This window comes from Schistocerca piceifrons, chromosome 4, assembly GCF_021461385.2.
Source record: "Schistocerca piceifrons isolate TAMUIC-IGC-003096 chromosome 4, iqSchPice1.1, whole genome shotgun sequence".
NCBI classification, from domain to species: Eukaryota; Metazoa; Arthropoda; class Insecta; order Orthoptera; family Acrididae; genus Schistocerca; species Schistocerca piceifrons.
In genome coordinates this window covers 47813163-47838293 of record NC_060141.1, presented here as the reverse complement: position 1 = coordinate 47838293, position 25131 = coordinate 47813163, and the positions used below count along the sequence as shown (strand labels likewise).

General features: G+C 41.5%; 1 protein-coding gene across 1 annotated transcript in view; it reads left to right on the top strand.

The window, feature by feature from the left end:
* Positions 1–2694: 2694 nt before the first annotated feature.
* LOC124795583 (nitric oxide synthase, salivary gland-like) overlaps positions 2695–25131 on the top strand; it is a gene marked incomplete at its 5' end in the record, with an annotated part of 162318 nt that continues 139881 nt past the window's right edge. Inside the window, 10 exons of the mRNA XM_047259655.1 lie at positions 2695–2717; positions 3704–3847; positions 11487–11649; positions 12230–12321; positions 13099–13240; positions 14589–14728; positions 15803–15977; positions 16608–16709; positions 17412–17606; positions 21560–21654. Coding sequence (XP_047115611.1) covers positions 2695–2717; positions 3704–3847; positions 11487–11649; positions 12230–12321; positions 13099–13240; positions 14589–14728; positions 15803–15977; positions 16608–16709; positions 17412–17606; positions 21560–21654 — 1271 coding nt within the window. The remainder of the gene's footprint in view (positions 2718–3703; positions 3848–11486; positions 11650–12229; positions 12322–13098; positions 13241–14588; positions 14729–15802; positions 15978–16607; positions 16710–17411; positions 17607–21559; positions 21655–25131) is intronic.

Sequence of the window (25131 nt, the reverse complement as noted above, 5' to 3'; positions counted from 1 at the left end):
GAACAAAATACGCACATACGGAATATCAGGCCAACAGCATGACTAGACTGAAAAGCTTTTAGCAAACAGAACAAAGTATGTCATTTTGAACGCAGATATGTAAAAGTAACTTCGAGCGTGCCCCACGGAAGTGTTATAGGATTATTACTTTTCATAGTAAATAAAACTGATCTAGTAGATGACGTTGGGAGTTCCAGGAAGCTTTTCGTGGATGATGCTATTATATACAGAGAAGTCGCGACGTTGGAAAACTGTAGCGAAATGCAGAAAGTGCTACAGAGGATTGATTCTTGGTGCAGCGAGTGGAAACTGACCCTCAACATAAACAGATGTAACGTGTTGCGAATACACAGACAGACCCTTTGTGTGATTACAGGATTACTGAACAGTCACTAGAAGCGGATACGTCCATAAAATACCTAGAAGTATGCGCACAGAGCGATTTAAAGTGGAACGACCACATGAATTTAATCGCGAGTAAGCCAGGTGCCAGACAGAGTCAATGGAAGAATTCCCAGGTAAAGTTGTATGCCTACAAAGGAAGTACCTTACAAAACACTCATTCGACCAATACTTGAATACTGCTCGTCATTGTGGGACCCGTAGCAGACAGAACTGACAGAGGTAACAGAGAAGATCCAAGCGGCGAGTTTCGGTATAGGTTCATTTAGTAAGCGCGAATGCGCCACAGAAATGATCAACCAACTCCAGTGAAAGACGCTCCAGCAGAGGCTTTGTTGTTGAAGTTCCAAGAGCGGACATTCCCAGAAGAGTCAACAATTATATTGCTTCCTCCTACGTATGTCTTGCGAAAAGACCACGAAGACAAAATTGGAGAGATTCTACCCACACAGTGGCTTACCGGGAACCATTCGCGACTGGATCAGGAAAGGGAGGAAGTGACAGTGGCACACAAAGAGCCCTCAGCCGCACACCGCACGGCCGCTTGCGGAGTATAGATGTTGATGTAGAAGATGTAATTACTTCAACAAAGAAGCATACAAGTTGTATTTTGCCGAGATACTCCATATTACTTCTTCCGAGGCCACAGATTTGTGCCAACGTCACATTCGCTGTTAGCCTAGAATTCAAATACCTGTTCAGGTTTAACATCCATTTCCTGCTAGAATTCAGTCTACGACTCAAATAGCCTCATTACATAGTACAACAACGTGTCTTCTTTGTTTCCCATAGCGTTCAGCCGGCCTGAGTGACCGAGCGATTCTAGCCGCTACAGTCTGGAGCCGCGCCACCGCTACGGTAGCAGGTTCGAATCCTGCCTCGGGCATGAGTGTGGGTGATGTCCTTAGGTTAGTTAGGTTTAAGTAGTTCTAAGTTCTAGGGAACTGATGACCTCAGAGGTTAAGTCCCATAGTGCTCAGAGCCATTTGAACCATAGCGTTCATCCCGTATAGTTTGGTGTCTGCTTTTTTTAGGATATGACACATTTTACCCAGTTATTTAAATTTGTGGATATTCTTTCTGACGCCACAGTCATCAAGGTAATCTAAGGGAGTGCCGTCGTCCGCATCATTTGTCTGTGAATGCCGTGAATTTTGCTCTGTGTGTGATCGTATTTTAACTATTTGTGTATTTCGTATTCTCTGAGGGGGAATGTGGGAACCAGCCCAACTTTTGTCTAAACGACAGTGGGAGATTGTCTAATAAGCACACTAACGCTGTCCAGTGCACCAACCTGCGCTCGTTAATACGCCGCGAGGATTCGACACGGGTCGTTCAGTTTCTCGTGTGACAAGATAGCGCGCTGCACATTAAGCTACACGAGAAGATATATTACAACACCGTATTATCCATAAAATTAGGTGTGCCTACTTTTAGTTTCAGATGCAGTAAGTATTTAGACTACCTACAGATGGTACGGCTGAATTACAGGGGGGGGGGGGGGGGGGCGTTTAGTAAGTAATGCAACACAACTTTTTCTGAAAGCAGGTTGGTTTTATTTACTCTTTTTGCTACAAAACCCCGTTCACTGTGATGACCTTATTTGGAGAGCCTGCATGTGCGCATGGTACCACTCTACTGGTCGACGTCGAAGCCAAAAGAGTCGTGCTCCATCAATAACCTCCCAATCATCCACTTAATGCTTCCCACGGAGCGCATCCGTCATTCGGTCAAATAGGTGGAAATCGAAGGGTGCGAGATCTGGGCTGTAGGGTGGATGAAGAAGAGCAGTCCAATGAACTTTTGCGAGCTCCTCTCGAATGCGAAGACTTGTGAGAGGCCTTGAGTTGTCACGGAGAAGGAGAAGCTCGTTTACGTCACCTCGAATGAGTGTGTCCGCACATTTCAACATTGCAGGAGTTACAGCTATGTGCGGCCGGCAAGCACGCCGGAGATCTGACAGGTTTGTGCGACCATGTAGCGGTCATGACAGACGCCTAGCCCAACAACTCACCATAGTTTTGTTCATTGCCAGGTCTCCGTAGTTACTCTGCAAGCGCCTATGAATATCTGAGATGCTCTGTTTTTCCGCCAAAAGAAACTCAATGACAGCTCTCTGCTTGGAACGCACCTCCGTTACAGAGGTCACTGTTGTGGCTACGTATACCGCCGGCACCTATCGGAACTTGATGAGAATGAAGAGAGCTGAAGCGGGAATATTCCATGAAGTGCCACAGCAAATTCCGCATTCTTTCAACGGAAACTGGGCGCGGAAAAAAATATGTTGCATTATTACTGAACGCCCCCTATTTAAATTATTTCAGTTTCTTTTAAAAATATTGGAAACCATGCTTCGGAGAGGTAGTAACCACTGATACCTGGTAATGTGCAGGCAATATCTCAATTAGTCAGGCACTGAAAAAATCGCTATGAAAAAACTGGACAGAATTATGTCACACACTCACTTTTCAACACGGATTTCTTCTTTTCCATCTTCTTTGCCTCGAATTTAGAGCTCTAGGGACAACGTGTAGTTAGTCACCTAATGCATTAATTGTTCATTTTCTATTTCCTTTCTTGTTTTCTAACACATTTCAATATTTCAATTTTTCCCTCCTATCTTCTGTCCAGTAGCCGTCTCTGTATTTTCAATTTTCCGCAAAAAAATAAATTTTGTATCGAAATTCGCTTCGTAACCTTCTATGTGTGAGTCTTTAGTTACACCCAACTATTCTTTATTTCTTAGAACTACCCTCTCTTTCCTAATCTTGCAAACGTAATTAACAACTCGTCTACTGAACTCCAACATCACGACATGACCAAACAATTGATTCACGCCTCTTGACAGTTGCGGAAATCTTTCACTCTCTTCATTCTCGTGGAGGTATTTATTTTTTCCGAATCTACATTCATTTTTCTCTATGGACGTAAATTGACCATTGTTGTTTTCTGACATTTACTTACGCGACTGCTGGCTCCAAATCTCATACCGCAGAGTATATTCACAAAATGAGAGCGTAAATAATTTGATTCGCATTTAATGAGGCTACGTAAAATTTCGTCTCGAGCACGCCGTTTGATAATTGGACTTTTTTTCTGATATCAAGCGCGGCAACCGTGACTATAATCCTTGTCGTTCGTAATGCTTAAGACCCCTCCTGACTATCACTCGACTGCAGCTGTAGTGCTAGACAATCCATATTTATTATAAAGTTCTGCATAAGTATTTTATTATACTGTATAGTACTGTCTGAAATATTTGACGAAGCTAAAATACAGATTTCTTTTCGTATATTCTGTTTCAGTCGTCTCAGTGTGGACAGAAAGCGTGTCTTGGCAGTGTTGTGGCTCTACCGGGAGGAGACGCGAAAGCGCTGAGGACGAGACAGGATGTACTCAAACATGCCAACGATTTCCTCGAGCAGTACTACTCGTCGATGCGCCGGTAAGGCTGCACATGGTTAAGACTTGCATTTGGTACTTCCAAACTGTGTCCAGCAAGCACAGAATTATTCATGGCAACACCTATTCGAAATGTTTGGTCATAGCAAAACACATAAACCACCAAATTTTTCCAAACTACATCAGTCTTCACTTGCGCACCACTTGTTAATTTTTAAACAGAGTCAAGTGTTGACACAGACTAAGACGCCCAGGTATATTTCATTGCAGTTAAATTACCGATTAACAGTGAGTATCCGTGTATTAAAATCTGTTATTTCAAACTCAGATAATGGAGTTGGAAAGTCCTACTAAGATTCAGTGGTCGCTCAGAAAGACTGCTGCTTAAATTTTATGTCGGCCCTTATAACTTTGTTTCATTGCGTATCACTGGAGAACAGTTTGCATTGTAATAAAAAGAAGATCCAAACTGTGCTATTCTTTAGGTCAAGGGAGGAAAATGGCAGCAGAGGGGCGAGATAATTAGGTTCGTCCGCTATCGACGACGGCGCTGTTAGCAGCAAATTTGGTCGCCACCAGCATCCTACCTTCATTCGGTATCTTCATGGTTAATAAACACTTATAAGAGAAGGTGGAGCGATGAAAAAAGGAATAGAAAGGGGAGGGGAGGGATCACTGCTGTCAGCTGCACTGGGACTTAACGCGGAATCGGCGGCGACGGATGAAAATGTGTACTGGACAGGGATTCGAACCGGGGATCTCCTGCTTACTAGCCAGGTGCGTTAACCATTGCGCCATCCGGGACACAGTGTTATCTCAATTGCACGGACTATCTCGACTCGCCTCACGGTCGATCCATATTCCCATCGATCTCCACCTACCTGCAGCTCCTGTCCATTTCCTCCATGTTCGCTCTTCCACGATTCTTATAGGAGGTCGGACGTATTTGTGCATCCGCACTGTTAAGAGGTGGATTCATTGCCCAGCTAGGCCTATCAAATTATATGAATGTGTGGTGTCTGTTCTTTCAGACAGAGAGTTTTATGAAAGAAAAGACAAGCAAAGGGGGAAACAGATCTTTCATCTTATTTCCCCCATGTCTTCCTGTTAACTAGCAGTTTTGTCACTGGAGTTTGAGTCTTCTCAAAAATCCAGATTGGACTTCTTTAGAGAAATACTCCGGTCCTTACAGAGTTATAAAGAGGAGAACTTAAGAGTGTCCATATCGAACAGCTTTCTTGCTTATTAACCCATTTGACAACCGAGATTTTTGTTCTAAAGTACCTTCAGCCTTAATTCTAAGTCAGAATAATCGACAGGGTCAAGTTCGTCACATTGCAAAAGGCTCAGAAATTCTGAATGTTCCTCTTGGATCAGGCTTTCCTTTCCCTCAATGAGCCAGTCTTGGTCGATACTGGATGTTGATGATTCAATATAAGTTGCGAAACATTTTCAGATCTCATATAACGCTATGTATTGGTAGAAATTCCCTCGATGTAAATCAGAATGCATGAAAAGGGGATGGACACAAAGAGGATTGGAGGTAGACGTCTTGTCGATAACGAGACCATTGGACTCAGGCCACTACTTCAACTAGAATGGATGATAGAAGAGAATCAGCCGTAGCCTTGTTGAAGAAATGATCGCAGAATTCGTATTAAATGATTCACGTAGAGCCTAAATTATGGATGACGGACGGGGGTGGAAACCCAGTCCCTCAATAACTGTTTCGATAAGAACCACAGAGGGAGGGGAAGGAATTGCGACAAGCACCCACCAGACATTACGACGTCTACATTGCTTCAAGGGAGCCACTTTCTCGTGAAAGAATTTCTCAGACGTACTTCTTACGCAGGTCTGTAACAATTCGTTACGAGTTAAAATGGCAGCAAGTAATTTATGGCTATCGAACTTTCACGATTAGCCGCGATATAGTCATCCATCAGATGAAACTACGGCGGTAACACGTAAGTGTTCCAAGCAGGCTTTGCGATTACGAGACAATAAAGGCACGTTATACCACGGAGAACAGCCCTGCATGTATTAACAGTCAACCTTTGCTTTTGATCCGTCTACAAGAAATCAACGACGTACGGCTTTTAGGGATACATTTACTGCTAATAAATCGAGAAAAATATTGGTCGGGCGAGAGCGGACTGTAGCAAATGTAAAACGACACAGATCTGCGAAGCAGAAATTATTATATAAGCTCTTTCGATTAAGTGTGCACTCACAATTAACGACTCATGTGAGTCTAACGCAACTCCTGACGTCAAGACACATGATACTCCTCTGGCCGTAATTTCGAACACAATCGTAACCGAAACCCGTCAGTATTAACGAGTAAAAGTCCACCTGCGATGACAGGGAACTTCCTTTATCACGTCTGACGAGAGCTTTACATTATCATTAAAAATTATAAAAAGGGGATTTATCTGAGTATCTTGTCTTTTATTCAGATCAAATGTTTATACATGAAGGACTGGAATATTTCCTATTAAGGCCAGAATCGTGTACTTCAGAATGACTGGATCTATGGGACATCTCTGGTGACAAAACTGTCTACGATCTACTCCGCATCCCTTTAAGACAAAGATACGACGCTTTTTAGGCTAACGACTCGAACATCTAATAAAGATTCGTTTAAAAAGTAATTTCTTGCAGTTAACAGCCACGTGGTTACCCCGAGAAGATCCTGAGGAAGACCTGGAACCAGACATAGAGACTTGATCAGGTCCCACGTAGAAAGAAGAGGAACGTGCATTGGTTAGGAATAGAAACGGGAAAGAAGTTCAAGAGAAGAAGATGGACTAATGTATTTGGTGCAACGACGCGGGATACAGACGTATGTACTTACATATGTACGTAGGTTTACTGCATGTATATACCGTTTTTCAAGAACTCTGCACTGTTGCTACAACGGCAATGTCGGAAAGATAACAAAGAAGCAGAGAATGGATTTATGACTCATAATAAAACCTGACCATAATCGTAAAACCGTAAGCGACACAGCGAATTACGTTACATTTGTTCCACTAATACGATTGATTTTTTCTCAATCACAATTTCTATGCGTCTGCGCGTGATTTGTAGAATGTAGTAACATAATTGCAAAGGCAACAGCACAGAAAAAGAATTCTGTCTCCTTCTTGGATAGCTTCACCAGTGAAACATTACTTTCAGTCAAGAAATGATCATTTCTCCTGGCGGCTAATGTCCGACGGCTTCCACGACACGGTGCCATACGTTTGCTTTATCCTCGATCTTAAGTTGACTGTATGCTTCTATGGAACATAGAAACAGGATCGTGCCGACTGATTACCAGCCTAGGTCGACGAAATTACCACTGACAGATTTTAACTGCAGATAAACTGAAAACCATTTGGAACGATGAGGAACAAAGAAATGACTGAAAAACAAATGTATCGTGTCATTGATCTGCAAGACAAGAAGCAATTTTGAATTACAGCGAAATTAGACCTATGAAAAAACTAGTATTTATGACGCAGTCACAACAATCAGCAGCACATCGCGAAGAGTTTTTTGAACATACTGGCGTGTGATTTAGTTTTGTAATTAGTATTTAGTAGTTTTTGGGATATTGGTCGTGAAAATACTGCAGCCCTCTGTTACTGGAATTTACTAAAAAAATGGTTCAAATGGCTCTGAGCACTATGGGACTTAACATCTATGGTCATCAGTCCCCTAGAACTTAGAACTACTTAAACCTAACTAACCTAAGGACAGCACACAACACCCAGCCATCACGAGGCAGAGAAAATCCCTGACCCCGCCGGGAATCGAACCCGGGAACCCGGGCGTGGGAAGCGAGAACGCTACCGCTGGAATTTACTGCACATAGTGAAACCTACACGTATGATGGTCCATTAACAGACGGATGGAAATACCAGGTTAACTGGTAAGTAATAGTGTCAAGTCAGATGTAAATTCACAGATATTGCTACATAAGGATGTCTTTTTTAGTTGGAAATACTTGTAAATCAAACGGATCGAAAAGAACATCCCAACCAGAAAGGTAAGGATATTGAGACATCCAACCGAAAGCCACTGTTCTACAAATGTTCCAACACATTCTTCCCCGCAGTTAAAACTATCTGTGCATCTCCATTACTGGATCAGCAACTGTTCTTGCTGTTAAACTAAATGTCCCTGGATTTTAATTAGATTTCTGTTCTAACGTGATTAAACTGTACTACGAGAGTGCAAGCTGAATCGAAGATAATCTCTCTTCGTTTGTCTCCGTAAGTACTAGACTAAAATTTATTGGAAACCATTGAAGATTTCTGAAAAACACCCTACAAGGGAGCATGTCCTTTTCGAAGAACCTCGATACTTACGAATATAATAAAAGCGAGTTTTATTCTTTTCCAGTCATTCTCTACAAAAAAAATTAAGATCTAAAACAGCAAGAATTTATGCTGGAAATGAGTACTGAGTTATTGCCCTCATATTCATATATTAGTCTCATTTTCAGCTCAACTGATAAAGTAACATGCACTAAAATTTCGAAATGACTTTATTTATACGTTGATCCGTTGCAGCTGACGCATATGACATGATTAAGAGAAGACAAGACATTTTGCCGTCTGCAGGCATTAAAATAAATCAACGATGCGGGATGAAAATTTGTGTCGGAATGGGACTCGAACCCGGGTGCTCCTCTTCTCTAGAACCGTTTCCTTAATTTCCTCGGCCATCCGGACGCACTTCCGTCTAATATAAATTCTCAACCTGTCACACGCAAGCAGCACTCCTGTCCATAGGCTCTGTGCTCGAGAACCTGAAGGAATGAAATACACTTCCGAGAACAGAGAACTTTCATGGGCAGAAGTAGCTGAAACGCCGAAGAGTTCGGTGGCCATGGGGTACAATTTTTCTGCGGTTTTTTATTCTGAGGTCTCCATAAAAAAATAGTGCATAACAGTTTTACAGCGAACACATGATGAGGATGTTATTTCTTGGACAGCTTCCAAGATCCCACCCCACCATGACAAACACAGCAAAGATAGGAAACTACAGTAGTTAACTTTAGTCGAAATAAATTCTCCATGAGTTTAGTTTCTACGACAGCATTTGCTATTTAATATTCAACAAGGGTATTTATTATTTTTATGTTATTTTTTGCTATTTACCTTTGAGCTGCTACCTAGTGACTATGACAGGTCGTGGTTTCACAGTATTAAACTGTACATGAATATAAAACGGAGCTTACTTGGTTTCTTTAGCATTTTAACAAAGTTGCAGCCTATGTAGTTGTAAACATATAACTAATTAGCAAACGCAAATTATTAAAATTAATAATTTATGTATTAAGAAGACAGGAAAGAGTTTCGATCTATATAATGCTACAAGTGATGCTGTCCTGGAGGGACAACCTCAGAAAGACAGAGGGCCCGTCGCTCCTGGACAGCCACCGCCCCGCCTCCCGCTACTCGCTATCCTAGGGCGTGTACCTCAGCCTCTCGCCCTCAGATGACGTGACCCTGCATCTACGCTAGGTTCTGTTCTACTCGGTAGCGTGTGCTGTCCTCCATTTCTTCACTTATCTTACCATATATTACAACTGCCTAATGTACACTTGTTTTCGTGACACGTCACAGTCAAAATGGCTCTGAGCACTATGTGACTTAACTTCTGAGGTCATCAGTCGCCTAGAACTTAGAACTAATTAAACCTAACTAACCTAAGGACGTCACACACATCCATGCCCGAGGCAGGATTCGAACCTGCGACCGTAGCGGTCCCGCGGTTCCAGACTGAAGCGCCGTTAACCGCACGGCCACACCCGCCGGCCGTCACAGTCACCAGTCACGTTTGATCAGGAGTTTATTTATAGTTTTACTAGTCTAGGTTCTTTACACTTCCACCATGTGTGAAAGGGTAATTAGAAGGAAAAAGTTTCCAACCCCGGCAAATGTTTGTCGGTAGGAGTTTTGTTGACAGAGTATGTTCGACTCAAGTGTAGGGGGTGTTTCAAGGTCTTTGCGACGAACATTAATAGATGATAGATAACATTATGGGGAACAAGTTTTTTTAGATTAAAAATGTTAGCTAATGCTTCCCAGCGACTCTATACATCCTTTAATATTCGCCGGCCCTGAGACGATGAGATTTTACCTGCCTAGGTCGGTCCACAAACCATGTGTACAGCATAGCACGTTACTTACAACAGTAAACGGAGTGATAGAACACCATAACAATGAGTGTCTCTAAGCGGAGAATGGTATTTTAGAAGCCTACGACCTTCTACGCGGAGTGAAATACTGGATGATAGGCAATACATATTGGATACTAACGCCACAGATTGCCACCGTTCTGTAGCTTCTCAGGGGCATAACCAGTCTTAAACGACGGCTAGCATCGCCAGTAAACACCAGCGAACACTTTGTCTCTAACGACGTGATCTATTAGCCCTAGACGTTTGTCGCAAAGACTTCAAAATACCCCGTAGGTCATGGCTTTCATAGAGGACTACTGGCACTTCACAATCGCTAATAGTATACAAACAGTATCGACTTAAAAAGACGGCTTTGATGCCTTCCTTCGCAAGCTGCCAGTATGGTTCAGCGATGAATTTTTTCTCAAACAGGAACGTCGTAGCGCAGATTTAAATTTAGCGTCATAAGCAAACAGATGCTGAGCTACTTGCGAAGGCAAATTTCATAAGTCGTCCACACGCCTTCAACGAAAAGGGCAGTGTACATGACGGTGACCATGTGGGCAAGTGCGACAGCGCATTTGGGAGAACAGTCATTCGAGATTGTGGAATTCTGCAGCCGCTTCCCGAAGTAGGACATTCGTAAATAAAGCATTAAATCCTCGTTGATGGGTTGAACAAAACTAGGAATGTAATGGTGTATTTAAGACACTGAAATCGCTTTTGTGTAGCGTACGTTTCTCATACGTCATTTTGTCTAATCACCCTACGTCGCGAACGTTGCTGTTCTTTCAACAGACAACCACCGCTTGTTTCATTTCCCAGCAGATCTAGTTGTAAGTGTCGAATATGTTCTGTTTAAATTGAATGTTAAACTATAGACTTACTTCCTCTTCAAGACTATAAACCAGACAGTTCTGACATCACGGTCTTCTTTGTATACTCACTTCACTTATCTCTCAAAGAAATAATTAAGTCGAGAAATCACGGTGCTTGAGAAGTATCCCACTGATTAGCTCAAATTCGCCCAACTGAAGGACACGCTAGTTCCATACATAAGCAGGAGAGGTGTCCTTGATTTATTGCTTCCTCATTGTCTGGAACTTTACGACTGGAACTTTACGACGGTCTGTATGACAACAAGTGATATATGTTTGATACAAACAACAGTGATTTGCAGTCGTAGTAAATACTCGCGGTTTATGAGGTGACCACGGGACACTCGTAGAAGCCGCCAAGCAAACAGACTAAGTAAGTTACGGCCGCGGAGTACAAACGATTCATAACACATGAATGTTCAGAAAACAAATATCAGGAAAAGCGAAGGCTAACACTGACAACACGACGTATTTTTTTATTTTATTTTTTTATGTATTACATATTACAGTTCCTCCTACGTTTCAGATACATCGCAAAATGCAACGGGAATGTCTTGTGAATAGCTTTATACTAACTTTCGGATGAAAAATCGTACTAACTCTCATTTTCATTAATGCTGTTTTAGGGCAGACAGTCAGGAGTACAGGACTCGTTTGGAGAAAGTGCAGCACGAGGTGGCAGCTACAGGGACTTACCGGCTGACGAGTGATGAGCTGGCGTACGGAGCCAAGCTCGCCTGGAGAAACTCAGTGCGCTGTATTGGTCGCATACAGTGGGCAAACTTACAGGTGAGAAGTCTACACACGAGTAGTTCTAAAATCGTCGGGACTGTCGGGAGTTTATATCTTGCACTTTACATGTTATTGCGTGTTAGCGGGAGTACACAGATGCGGCTGATAAGTATTAGAGCCATATACACGTGTCGTGAAACTTCTCACCCGCGTAGCAGCATTTATTTAATTTTTACAATGTTATAGTTATTCAGCTAGATTGATTCAGTCATCCCCTCCACAAAGTCATTCCATTCATTTATGCATACTTACTAAACCCAATGTCGTCAATTATCTATGAAGCGTATTCCAGTCTTTTTCTGCAGTCGCTACTTTTCCTTTTTGTATACCTCTCAATTTCGCATTGTATCTGAACAGCTATTCACCTTTCACATTTTACTTTTGTGTAATGTTGCTCTCCAGATGTTGAGTAGTAGAAACACCTTTCTCGATTTAAGGTTCAAATTCCAACACGGAAATCTCCTCTCTTGGAAATAATAGTCTACATATTTTAACAATTGTGATTATTTTCGACAATTTTATGATACTTTGTAGAAATTATGTCGATGTTGATTGTTAATCTCTTACTTATCGTTAGGTTTTCGACTGCCGACACGTGACGACAGCCAAGGGAATGTTTGAAGCACTCTGCAAGCACATAGAATTTAGCACAAACAACGGGAATATAAAGTGAGTATATATCATATCCCTGTATACTATTGTAGAATCAGGATTGTGATAAAAGTGGATTATCGTACAAATCACCAGTGGCATATAATAACCACATTATTAAATCTTCTATTTCTCAGTTCCTCACAATGTCGAAAAGACGCCGAAACCACAAATTAAGAAATAAAATAGTCCAGCAATTCTTTAATACCGATACATCAGCTTGGTTTTTTTTTATTTATTTTTTTTTTTTTTGTATAATACAACTTCTTGGGACCCATACACTACTTTCACTGACTAAATCTACATCTCTGTTTCGCTGAACTGATAAAGTAAAAGATTTATACTAAAATACGGTACCTCATTTATTTGTGTATTGTATATGCCTGGTGGTTTTATTGGGAACAAGTCTCTCCAGGAAGAAAGTACGGGAGTAGGAGCAATTAATAAACAGTAAAGATATTTCAGTTCACATGACCCAAGTCCGAGCAGACAGAGACTGGGCTGTCGGAACATCACCAATTTGACAGGCGAGTGACGGAGGGTTCATAAATGGTGGAACGGTCCCCCCTCGTAACTCTACACGTTTCAAATGTATTGATTTCAAATACTCAGAAACGAAAAAAAAATTATCATATATAGTAAGCCACTCTATATTAATAGAAAAAGTCTGAGTAACTATTCGAAAGGGAGAGTCTTCTATGTTGCTCTTATTTGGAGTTGGTTCACTCAAAACTGTTAGCAACAGGCAGTTCATGTTGTCGGATGTGGCTGAGCAATATTTTCCTTCTCTTCCAGGTCTGCGATAACTGTATTCCCCCAGCGCACAGACGGGAAGCATGACTATAGGGTCTGGAACAGCCAGTTGATCAATTTTGCTGGATACAAGAATGAAGACGGGAGCGTCACAGGAGACCCCGTCAATGTGGAGTTCACAGAGGTACTCAGCTGATTTTTCACTGACTATAAACCAGTTTCCTGACAGTAAGGACAGCAGAAATAGATGCTGATAGACACAGGTTTCATTCCTTACAAGGATGTATACTCGGTCGCTTTTCTTTTATAGTCATGGCAGTCTATTATCTTAATTTATAAAACTCCCTACCAATAAGTTGCACGTATCATTCTTCAGTCGTGAAGGAAACAGCATTATTGTACGTGAATGTCCTTAAACGATAAAGCATAATAGGTTCTGAGTCGTGTGCAAACTACATCGCAACACAAAGTTTCAAAGTTAGAAAACCATTACTGAGTATAGTATTTGCATAACTGTTTCTTCATTTTAACGAATCTGTTATGACAAACGAAAATTTGTGCCGAACTGGAATCATTTAGGCCATCCGAGTACGTCTCCAGGACGGACTAAAATTTTCAATATTGCTGGTGATACGAACATTACCTACAGCCAGATATACTCGTATGGCGTTTGCAAGAACAGCACCACGTACCAATGCGAACGACGCCGACGACTTTTTCGAGGATCGTAGCTTACCTTCTATAAAGACATATATCAGCTGAATTGAATGGAATCAATGAAGATCGAGTTTGTCATTACATTGTATAGTCAGCATTTCTGAAGGTTTTTCATTGCGTTTCTTCATGTCGTTGTATTTAGCTGATTTCATCTTCTGTGATAACGTTCTTTTACTTTCAATGAATTTTATTCAACATACGTATACCTTTATGGCGTGGTGAGTAACTATCTTCCACCAAATCTGTTTTCCCCTTGTGGTGCCATTTCCACATGCCCCAAGGAAAATCCTGTGGTGTAATGTTCTGGTGTGACAGGTAGGACTCCGTGACAGCAAAACTTTACCCAGTATTGAAATCGTGCTCAAATACCCAAATGACTACGGTAAATGTTCGCGAAAAGCTTGTATTTAATTGGCTTCGGAAACTGGTCTGCCACAAATTACACTGCAAGTTCACTGTTTGTGAACGGATATTGTTCTCGTTTCCTGTCACTGAATGTATTACCTTTCTTCCCACACATTCCATTTCAGTGAATGCAATTACATTTCTGAAAAGTAGTTTTCAGGTTAGTAGGTTTTTCACATTCATTTGATCGATATACGTAGTCCAATAAAGTAATTTGTCATTGCTTGCTTCATTAGTTGGAAAACATGAATTTGATTAACTATTAAACGTTCACAATAGAAGATCGAATAAATTGTTTAGGAATCTTCATGTCATACATAATGTGTTAGCGCGTTCTCTGATTCTCTTTACTTTACTGGAGAAACTACTCCAACTCGCTGGTAGAGCCGTCAGTAAATAATTTTTGGCAGGTGTGCCTAAAGCTGGGATGGAAGAGTCCACGCACGAACTTCGACGTTCTACCGCTGGTGCTGTCTGCAAATGGAGAGGATCCAGAGATCTTTGACATCCCGTCAGAGCTGGTCCTGCGGGTACCACTCTCACATCCAACGTGAGTATCCAGTCGGTTCATTGCATCTTCACTTTAAATGTGAGGGTTCATTAAACGTCTGACATCCTGATACGAAAAAAGAAACAGATTTTAATCTCTCTTTCGCGTCAGTCTTCTCAAATGTTATGTATAATCTCTACGAAGACAGAGACAGAGAAAGAGAAAGAGCAAGGGGCAGAGAGAGAGAAAGAGAAAGGAACAGAGAAAGAGAGAGAGACAGATCGACCTCAATCACTTCATGTAAATGGAAGGATGGTTCTTTTGGAAAGCACATAGCAGATTTCCTTTACCATCCATCCGTAATCACAGCTTCTGCTCCATTTCTTACGACCTCGTCATCAACGCTACCTTAAACGCCAAACTTTCTTTTTCGAAAACATTATTTCAGGACGGACCATTCATCACCAAGTGAAGTCAACCGACGTTTGAAAAATCGTAAAGTCAAAATAGAAGCCTTGCACCTCATTTTAAATATCAACAACACATCGAAGAAATAGTTCTTCGTATAGTTTATGGTGTACAAAGGAATTCACAAACAAGTGCAACATTTTCGACAATGAAAAAGTGTTACTTGTATTTTCAGTATTTGACGAAACACATAAAACTATACATGTGTCTCTCACATGATAATATGATGGCGTGAATGTACTTATTCCAGCTGAGACAAAAATAAAACAAGCCTATTAATGTCAGCAAAATTTCATGCACTAAACTCGCTTCTATAGTCGCCCCTGTTTGGTGTAGCCTAAGTAAAGTATAGGCCAGGAGAGAAAGGTGGTACAATCCTCTGTTTTGTTTCAAGAATAATGTAACTGAGTTATGCATCTGTCCATGGTAAAAGAAAAATGGAACAATAAGAAAAAATCTTTTACTGCAAGTATTAATCTCTTCTCCGAAAAATAAGGATGGATTAACAAGGTAAAAATACATCCTGGACATACTGCAGCGTAAGCAGTCTCAAACAGCGCTGTAGTCCTTGCAGGCATACTCTCTGAATGGTGGGATTGTCAATCTGTTTTCTGTCTCTCGTGTTATTCGTCAACGTAGTAATGTGTTGTTTAATTCACATGACAGGTATGACTGGTTCGAGGAGCTGGGTCTGCAGTGGTTCGCGCTGCCAGCAGTGTCGGGTATGATGTTTGACTGTGGAGGAATCGAATTCACCGCTGCTCCTTTCAACGGCTGGTACATGAGCACGGAAATTGGTTGTCGCAATCTCTGTGATGCTCACAGATACAATATGCTTGAGGTAAGGCTTTCTTTGACAACACGACTGAGAAAACTCATTTATGTCTTTGCACACACATATATCCTCAGGAAAAACGTGATTTCTCAGCATGAATGCACTGAGCAGACCAGGTTGCACTAGTTACATAACCAATCACATCAGGATAGCTATGTTTATAAATAACAACAAGACAGGAACACATACGTTTCTTAAATTTTTTTGTACTCCTCCAAATATATTCCTGTTTCGTGTATTTCATTTATATTGCTTCTTCCTGGCCAAGATCCTTGACGTTATTCATTAGCACTTTCATTGTGGCGTTCCCCCAATCACTCGTATACCGCGGTCTTCGGTTCATTAATTTCTCATTTTGTGTTATCATCCTTTCAGGTGCAGTCGCCACTATCTTAACCACTTTTTTCTTTTGTAATTTATGCTTCAGCTGATTTTATGTACAGACTTGCAGACGTGCTGTTCGCTCGTCTCGATTTCTACTCACAAATATTTATTGTTCGATAAAATTTCTGGGACCAGTCGAAAAAATTTTTCGTTTTCCCAGAGAAAATAAAACCATATTCTGATTTATCTTAAAGTCACTTCATCCATGCACGAATATCATAATAATAGACTGCACAAGACTTTATGTTTCAGACGGTAGCCACACGAATGGGTTTGGATACGCGAACTGCAGTTACGTTATGGAAGGATAAGGCGCTAGTAGAAGTCAATGTTGCCGTATTGCACAGCTTTCAGGTAAGACACAAATCCTGCAGCTCAGTAGACATTTTATGATGATACAGAAAGAAAACAATTTTATATTTGGCAAGGTCGGCTTATCATGATTTTTCTTTCTTTGGAAGTGGAAGAGGGGGGCAGGTGTATACGTAGGAGATCAACTGCAACTCTTCTCAATGGTACTGGAACCTCTGCAGCGCGAGCATTCCCGTCTGGTGCAAAATGTTCTCGTGTTGATAAATACCATGCTGGGGATGAGAGGGAGGTGTTACTGGCATGAGCAGATGCAAGCCATCACCAATAATGTTTGTTAGTCCATAGCCTGCATATTGTGTTTTGCGTCACCAACATGATCATGATGCTATAACAATCTGTGTGTCCTGGGATTCGTCCTTAGAGTTAAAAGTTGTGTCCTGGTTTATCTGCACAGATATTTTCTTTTCTTTTTTTTTTTTTTTTTTTTTTTCGATGACCCAGTGACAATTCTTCAGGAATTTCAAGTGATTTACAAAACGATTTGGGAATATATTGCACGCATCTTGTTAACATCGCTCAAGTGAAGCTAACTTTTGGTTAGTTAAGCACATACAAAGACATCTTCTCAGTCGCTCGTAGTTTGTAAAAAAAAGGGCCTAAATAATACAGAAAAACAAACTCTTTTGTACCTGATATCATATTCCTGACTACATGTGCCACTAAAATATTGTCTCCTTCTTACAGTTGAAATCTGTGACGATTGTGGACCATCATACAGCTTCTGAGAGTTTCATGAAGCACTACAAGAACGAAATGCGGCTGCGCAAGGGATGTCCAGCTGACTGGGTGTGGATTGTGCCACCCATCTCAGGGTCCGTGTGCCCTGTGTACCACCAGGAGATGGCGATGTACCTGCTTAAGCCCTCCTACGATTACCAGGTGAGACCGTGCAGTTTTCGAGCTTTTATTAATTAAACGTTGACATCAATTTATTCTACATAATTAATGAGCGATATCCGTTAGTCATAACTATTTTTATATAGTTACTGTGAGAGAACAGAGGTGTAATAATTACTTGAATGACTACAACTCATTGTTTCAATTTCATCACCCAGTTTTACAAAAGTTTCATACTTTAGTTTTGTAAGCTGTAAGCCAGTCTTGAGTAGTACAGACCTGATTGCTGCTGAGAAGGATACGCGTGAAAGGAATAAGCCAGCAAGTTAGTTACATCTCCATTGTAAAAGTGACTGAGATGTTGAGGTGTAGGTGTCGCAAATATGTTAAATCTATCACCTATTCAGCACACTGATACTTTGGGAACAATATTGGTCAGATTCTACAGTTGTGTATATATGTTATCAATCACTGCTTCGTACACAGTTTAGTGTATTAATTCATGTCCTGTTTATATAAATGCAGAAATGCTTTTCTTTAGTCACAATATACGTTTCGTCTGACTCATTTACAATATTCCCAACTGTTGGGTTTTCGTCCCTTGTTTGCAGTGTGGACGTGATGTCTCTACGCACACTTCACATAAATTTTTCCTATGACATCGATCTTGTAAATAGAAGTTAAAGAGGGGCGACAAACGGCGAACAATGAAACAAAATAAACCTCACAGTGACATCTTAGTAGGTCAATACCTTTCTGATGGCCAATATAACAGATTAACTGCAGCCGCGGGCAGAAGAGAGCTTCCTGCCAAACACTACGCATGCATTCTTCTGAGCCTCTAGCCTACTTCTCACAGATAAAAAATAACGGAAACACGATGCGATTTACTTCATCGAAAAAAATTACTCGGAAACAGGCCAGATTTCCTCGATGCAACTTGAGAAGTTCTAATAGCATCCCCGCCCTAAAAGAAGATTACACAATTGTATCTGTTGCTAAACAGTATGTGCAAAACAATAAATCTGGAACAACACCGCGTCCATCTTCTCACTCCGACTGTGCTGTCACGAAAATGCTTTTCTAAGTATGTTGTGCACGAAACTTGCAGGAATCTCTTCTGTTGATTTAGTTCAGTTACATTCATTACCTGATGATGAAAAATTCCTTTCACAGTTCTATTATTGAAGCTTTGTCAGTAAGCACTGTAATACATCTGCCAACATTGAATCGATGGAAATTTCGGAGCATAGGTTCCAGTTAACAGATAATACAGGCATGTATTTCTTGAGTCAGGTAGGTGCAACATTTCTACAGTTATTCTGGAGATATACCAGACATTTTATTCCTCCACAGAAAGACTAACCTGTTCTGCAACATGCGACCAAATATAATACCTTTTAATCTAATGCCTTGACAAAAGTTACGTGGCAAATCATCCTTACAACCTGATAAATGTACATTGTCGGAAAAGGAAATTAGAACACCTGGAAAGACAACGTTGATTTTGATCAGATGACAGCATATGCCGCCTGAGGAGGGGGGGGGGGGGGGGAGGAATAGTAGATGTACTGATAACGGATTCAACGTTGTCCGCCACAACAGATAGCGTAGTGGTGTAGCTACCAGAGCGCCATCTGTGTCTACCGTTCAATTGGGAATGTTCACAGCCTGAAGGATCAGTATACTGCGGTCGTGTGAAGCAAGCAGGCAAACATGCCAAGGAGACGCATTTGTGCTTCTTACAGCTAACTGAGCGAGTCTGAAAAGGGCAAATTGTGGCCTTCTGAGCAGCTGGATGGTCCAATCGGAGAATTACCACATAAGTTGGACGTGCTGCATCAGTTGTGCAACTATGCTGGTATCAGTTGTCACGAGAACATTCTGACACCCATACACAAGATTCTAGCTGTCCACGCAGCACAGACGCCCGCCAGGTTCGTCGTATAGCAAGGACAGCAACGGCAAATCGTACAGCTACCACAGCGCAGAGGGATTGTGAGCCCTGACATGTCGACACAAGCTGTTGCGAACCTGTTATTAGCAATAGGACTGTGGGCACGGACACCTCTAGCCCGTCTTCCACTCATGCATCGACGTGCACAACTCGACTGGTGGCGTCAGAGGATCACTTGAAAGACTTAATGGCGCGCCGTGGTCTTCAGCGATGAAGGAAGATTTTGCCTGCACGCAAGTGATAGTTGTTTATGCGTGCGACATAGACCTGGTGAGCACTGTCTCGTAGAGCGCATTCGTCAAGGACACACTTGTCCAACCCCAGCCTTTTGATCTGGGGTGTGATAAGCTACAACCCTCGTTCACCTATGGTGTTTCTGGAGGGGACGCTAACCAGCGCTCGGTACGTGCAGAATGTTGTTAGACCCGTTATTTTGCCGTTCTTGCAACAGGAAGGTAATGTATTTTCCAACAAAATAGTGCTCGTTCACACATTGCCTGTGAGACTCAACGTGTTCCGCAAGACGTGCAGCAACTGCCCTGACCAGCACGATCTCCAGACTTGTCTCCAATGGAGCACTTGTGGGATATGATGGAACGATAAGTGACTCATGCGACTCGTCAGCGAACAACTCTTGCAGAACTACGTGAACCTGTCGAGCAGGTGTGGCATAACGTATCCCTGGGTAGTATTCGCCATCTGTACGATCGATTAGATGCCAGAGTCAGCACCTGCATTGCTGCCTATGGAGGCTACGCCACGGACTAATATGGCTGTTTCAGCATGGGTGCCTGGTACCTAAGAACCGCTTGTGCTATTAATCTGTAAATGTAATCATTTCATGTACTCCATGTGCACTGCTACAACAATAAATCTTGAGCGAATTGAAAACCTCTAAAAGGGAGTATTATTTTTTTCCGGCAGTGTATCAAGAACCACACAAAATCAATAATTACTTCGTTTCCCAGTCAAGGGAGAACCAAAAACTCATAAGAGCGTATCTCTCAACAAGCCAGGGCCAAACAATAGACATTATTTATACGGAGAAATTGAAATTTTTCATAATTTCTTGAGCATGCTCCACAGTTACTTAAATTTTAGAAAGTAAAAGAAATTCCACGTCAATTCACTATTTAAGTAACAATAAAACTGAGAGATATATAGATGGTTCGTGAATTATCAGCACAAAGAACGGTGCTTTCGAAGTATCTCATCATGTTTGTTTATAGTGGTTGCAATTAACTGATATTGTGGGGACTTCCGTGCAATCAGGAAGGTTGAGTGACAAGTAAAATGTGAAATGCGTTATTTCCTTTTTTCAGTAATTCACAAGGTCGTTTTGAAACGTAGTTATCTTTTCTGATAGTGCGATAAAATGATTTTAACACATAGCGCCTTTTAGCCTTCTATAGGTTCAGTTGCTCTCCTTAATGACTGTTTACGAGTATATGAATCAGTCATCTGATGAACAGCCGAGTTTCAGAGTGTCAGTCAAATATATATTAGAGGTTTAACTAGAGGTCACATTAGAGGCATAATTAGAAGCTCTGGTTCAGTAATATTGCTAATATAACAGCCAGATGGGGCGTCGCAACTCTTTCAGAGAGAAACAAATCCATAATCTTACAGTACAGGGCACATGGAAAGAGCTATTCTACGAAGCACTATTAATCATCAATTTCATTAACAGCGTCAGTGTCCTGAACTACCAAGTTATAAGCAGAAAAATTATATGTATACCGATCGTAAAACTGCGACGTCATATGTGAGATAAATGGTGCGTTCGTAATTTTCCATCAAAATACTGTTGAGTAAATCATTTGTAGTGTATCGGCGCTGAAGTTTCAGGCGCCAGTTTCTACCACATCTGTTTCTGCAAGCTCAACAAAATCACCCATCATGGCTGAACTCAGTTTCTTCCTTCTGTTTAGCAGACCAGTCTTTTTTATGACTCTGCCGACATCTATCGGCAACTGAATTCTTGGGTTGCAAGAGCAATTATAAGTCATTCGCCTGATCTCGTGCTTGACTGTTGCAGGATCCTGCTTGGAAGTCACACGTGTGGAAGAGTTGTGCTTATAACAGAATAATGAGCAAGCCATCTCGAAGATTTAATTTCAAACAAATTGCCAGGTAAGTTCAGACGATGTCAATATTAACATTTGTAAAAGCGAGCGTAAGTCCACCTAGACAAGTAAGTACCATTAATAATTTCTGTAAAGGTGGCAAGATGACTATGAATCATGCTGCACTTCTGACTGAAAATGAGTATCAGATTTTAGCAAAGTAATATAACACAAGTAATACGATTTTCATATGTGTTAAACCAAGTCCCATTTATTCAGAACAAGCAAACAGCTCCCGTTACTTTCAGAGCGTACGGCGCAATACTGTATCTCAGTATGAAACTTTCATCTGCATCTGATTGTGCATTAAAATTAACCTACCTGCCCTTGTTATGTATAGTACAACTGCATGGAGTATTAAGTGAAATTTATAACTTAACTGAGAATTTTTTGGTATGGCGGGCGCAGAATGTTACCTTGGATGGACAGTCATCGACAGAAATGTACCAGTAAATTCGGGGGTCCCCCAGACAACTTTAACTTTGTTGGGGCCCTTGCTGTTCATAATGTGTTTAATGACCTCCCAGGCAATATTAACAGTAACCTCCAAATTTTCGCAAATGCTGCGGTTATCTATAACGCAGTACTGTCTGAAAAACTACATAAATTTTCAGGCAGATTTTGATAATATTTCAAAGTGGTGCAGAGATTAACAACTTGCTTTAAATGTTCAAAAATGTATAATTCTGTAACTCACAATATAAGAAAACATGGTGTCCTGTGACTGCTGTATCGCCGAGTCACAATGGGAACCAGTCAACTCATATAAATACCGAGTGGACATAATTAAAGTGAAGCTACTCACGAAGATCCAGTGTGGGCTATAACTATCATATGGGAGCGAAACTTGGTACATATGCTAATGTGTTAATGCAGAACCGATTTACTCTGGAAAATACTTAAGCCCCAGTTTCGGCTATCTGGTATAAATTTGGCGCTCTACACTGTTTGTATGATGGCATGACACCCATGCTGTCACTTGACAAGCCATAACGTGAGTTAACAGTATGGCTATCGAGAATAGAGAGCGTTTGCTGTAAGTGAAACTGTTTTATGGAAACAGAAACAGTGCTTCACTGAGAGTGTATCGTCAAAAATGGCTCTGAGCACTATGGGACTTAACAGCTGAGGTCATCAGTCCCCTAGAACTTAGAACTACTTAAACGTAACTAACCTAAGGACATCACACACATCCATGCCCGAGGCAGGATTCGAACCTGCGACCGTAGCGGTCACGCGGTTCCAGACTGAAGCGATTAGAACCGCACGACCACACCGGCCGGCAGTGTATCGTCGACTGAAAGCTCTGAGAAGAGATTGGATGTCACTAAACGGTTTAAAGATGATCACGATGACGAAATTCGAGAACACGGGTTAGCTTCATCTGGTGCCTGGCAGAGGAAGGCGTCCTATCCCAGTGGGACCTATTGACGAGGTTGCTGTTGCTGCAAGTGACCATGCAGCACGCGCTCCGGTTAGAACTAGTACTCATGCAGTGTCACGAGAATTTTCCATCCGATGGTCACCAGCATGGAATTTACAGTCTGTTTTTACTGGTCCTGTACAGGATCGTGATGGTGCAGCAACTGAAGCCTCATAATCCGCAGCAACGTTCTGAATTTGCTCTTCAGTTTCTAGCACGGATCGAAGTTGATGACATGTGGCCGGGCAATATTCTATGGAGTGACAAGGTACATTTTACATTACAGTGAGTACATAGAACTGTCGAATTTGGGGCACTGTTAAACAACGTGTTGTGCACAACGAGCCACTGCACTCGCTTATGTGACTGTGTGGTGTGGGTTCACAAGCAGCTTCATTCTCGGTACGTTCTTCTTTGAAGAGAATATACCAAAGCACCTGTCAGGTGAACCGTGACGTCTGCACCTTATTGACACCTCGTTGTACAGCTTTTGATTCCTGCTTTGGAAGAACGAAACTGAATGGAGACCAACTGTCTCCATTAAAAATGGGGCAACACTTCATATCGCTCGCCCAGTGAAAGATCTGCCTAATGCAGCCATCCTCGAACGTGTTATCTGCACAGGTTTCGTAGATGCATGGCCTGCAAGATCACCTGATCTTAATCCCGATGAATTTAGGCTCAGGGGATATCTAAAAGAACGCGTTTACCAGATACATGTTCGTTCTTTACCTGATCTGAAGACCAATGTACAGGAACAAGCTGCGCAGATTCCACTAGAACAGTTGTGAGCAACTGTCAATCACGTCGTTTCACGGATGCAACATCTCGTTTACGTCTCCGGTGCTCATATTGAACAAAGTATGTAAGCAACGGCTAATAGTAAAGCAATTTTATGCCTTTTTCAATTGTTTGACCTTTTCAGCCCACATACCATTCCTAATCCATTACATCTGAAAACATTACTATACCACTTCCTTGCATTCACAGCGCCGGATTTGCATCTGTTGGCCAGACCTGGAACTATTTTTTTCCCAGCGTAAATCGGTTCCACATTCACGCATTAGAATATCTACCAATTTTCGCTGCCGTACAATAAACTGTAACCTCACTGGACCTCTGTGAGCAGCCGCACTTTAATTACTACACAAGCTACGTGGATGAAACACTTTGTAGGGATATGAAATGGAGTGATCACATACGTTTAGTCGTGTATAAAGCAGGTGGTAGACTTCGGTTTACTGGTAGAATACTGGGGAAATGCAATTAGTCTACAGAAAAGATTGCTTAAAAATCACTTGTGCGGTCTCTCCTAGAACATCGCTCAAGTGTGTGGGACCTGCACCAAATAGGACCCGTGGGAAAATGTCACAGAGATGTAGAAAAACCTGAAGATAGATGTAAATTATCCCTTGAAAGCCTACTTACACAGTTTGAAGAACCGGCTTTAAATTATTACTCTAGGAAAATACTGAAACCCTCTGCGTATCGCTCCCATGCGGATGGTGAGGACAAGACTAGATTAATTACAGCCCGCAAAGAGGAATTTAAACATTTTTCTCGTGCTCCATACGTGAGTGGAACGAGAAAAAGCCCTGATAATTGGGAAGCACCCTCTGCTGTGCACTTCAAAGTGGTTTACAGAGTATAGATGTGGATGTCGATTTGCACTGTGTGTCGAATCGGAATTCGGAACCAGATCTTTGCTTTCTATTGCCAACGCTACGCCAACTGGAACATCGGAATGCGCCGTGCGGTACTCAAAGTAGAGAATTAATAATAGCTGCTTTGACCAGAGTTCTGAGATGTTGAGCTCGTAAAACACTGTCGCTTTCGATATTCCGATCTACCACACAGTTTTAATTGATGTAGCGTTTACTACTGTAAGTCTTAACGTTGAACCATGTAATACACACGCAATCGTCCCAGCTTATAAAAACATGTGCATTTGATTGTCAATCAAATAGTAAATACACAAAAGAACAGCTCGTTTTCTCCGTGTATTTTATTATGTCGCTAACTTTACTATATGTGTCTTTATTTATCAACATTTTTTGTCTC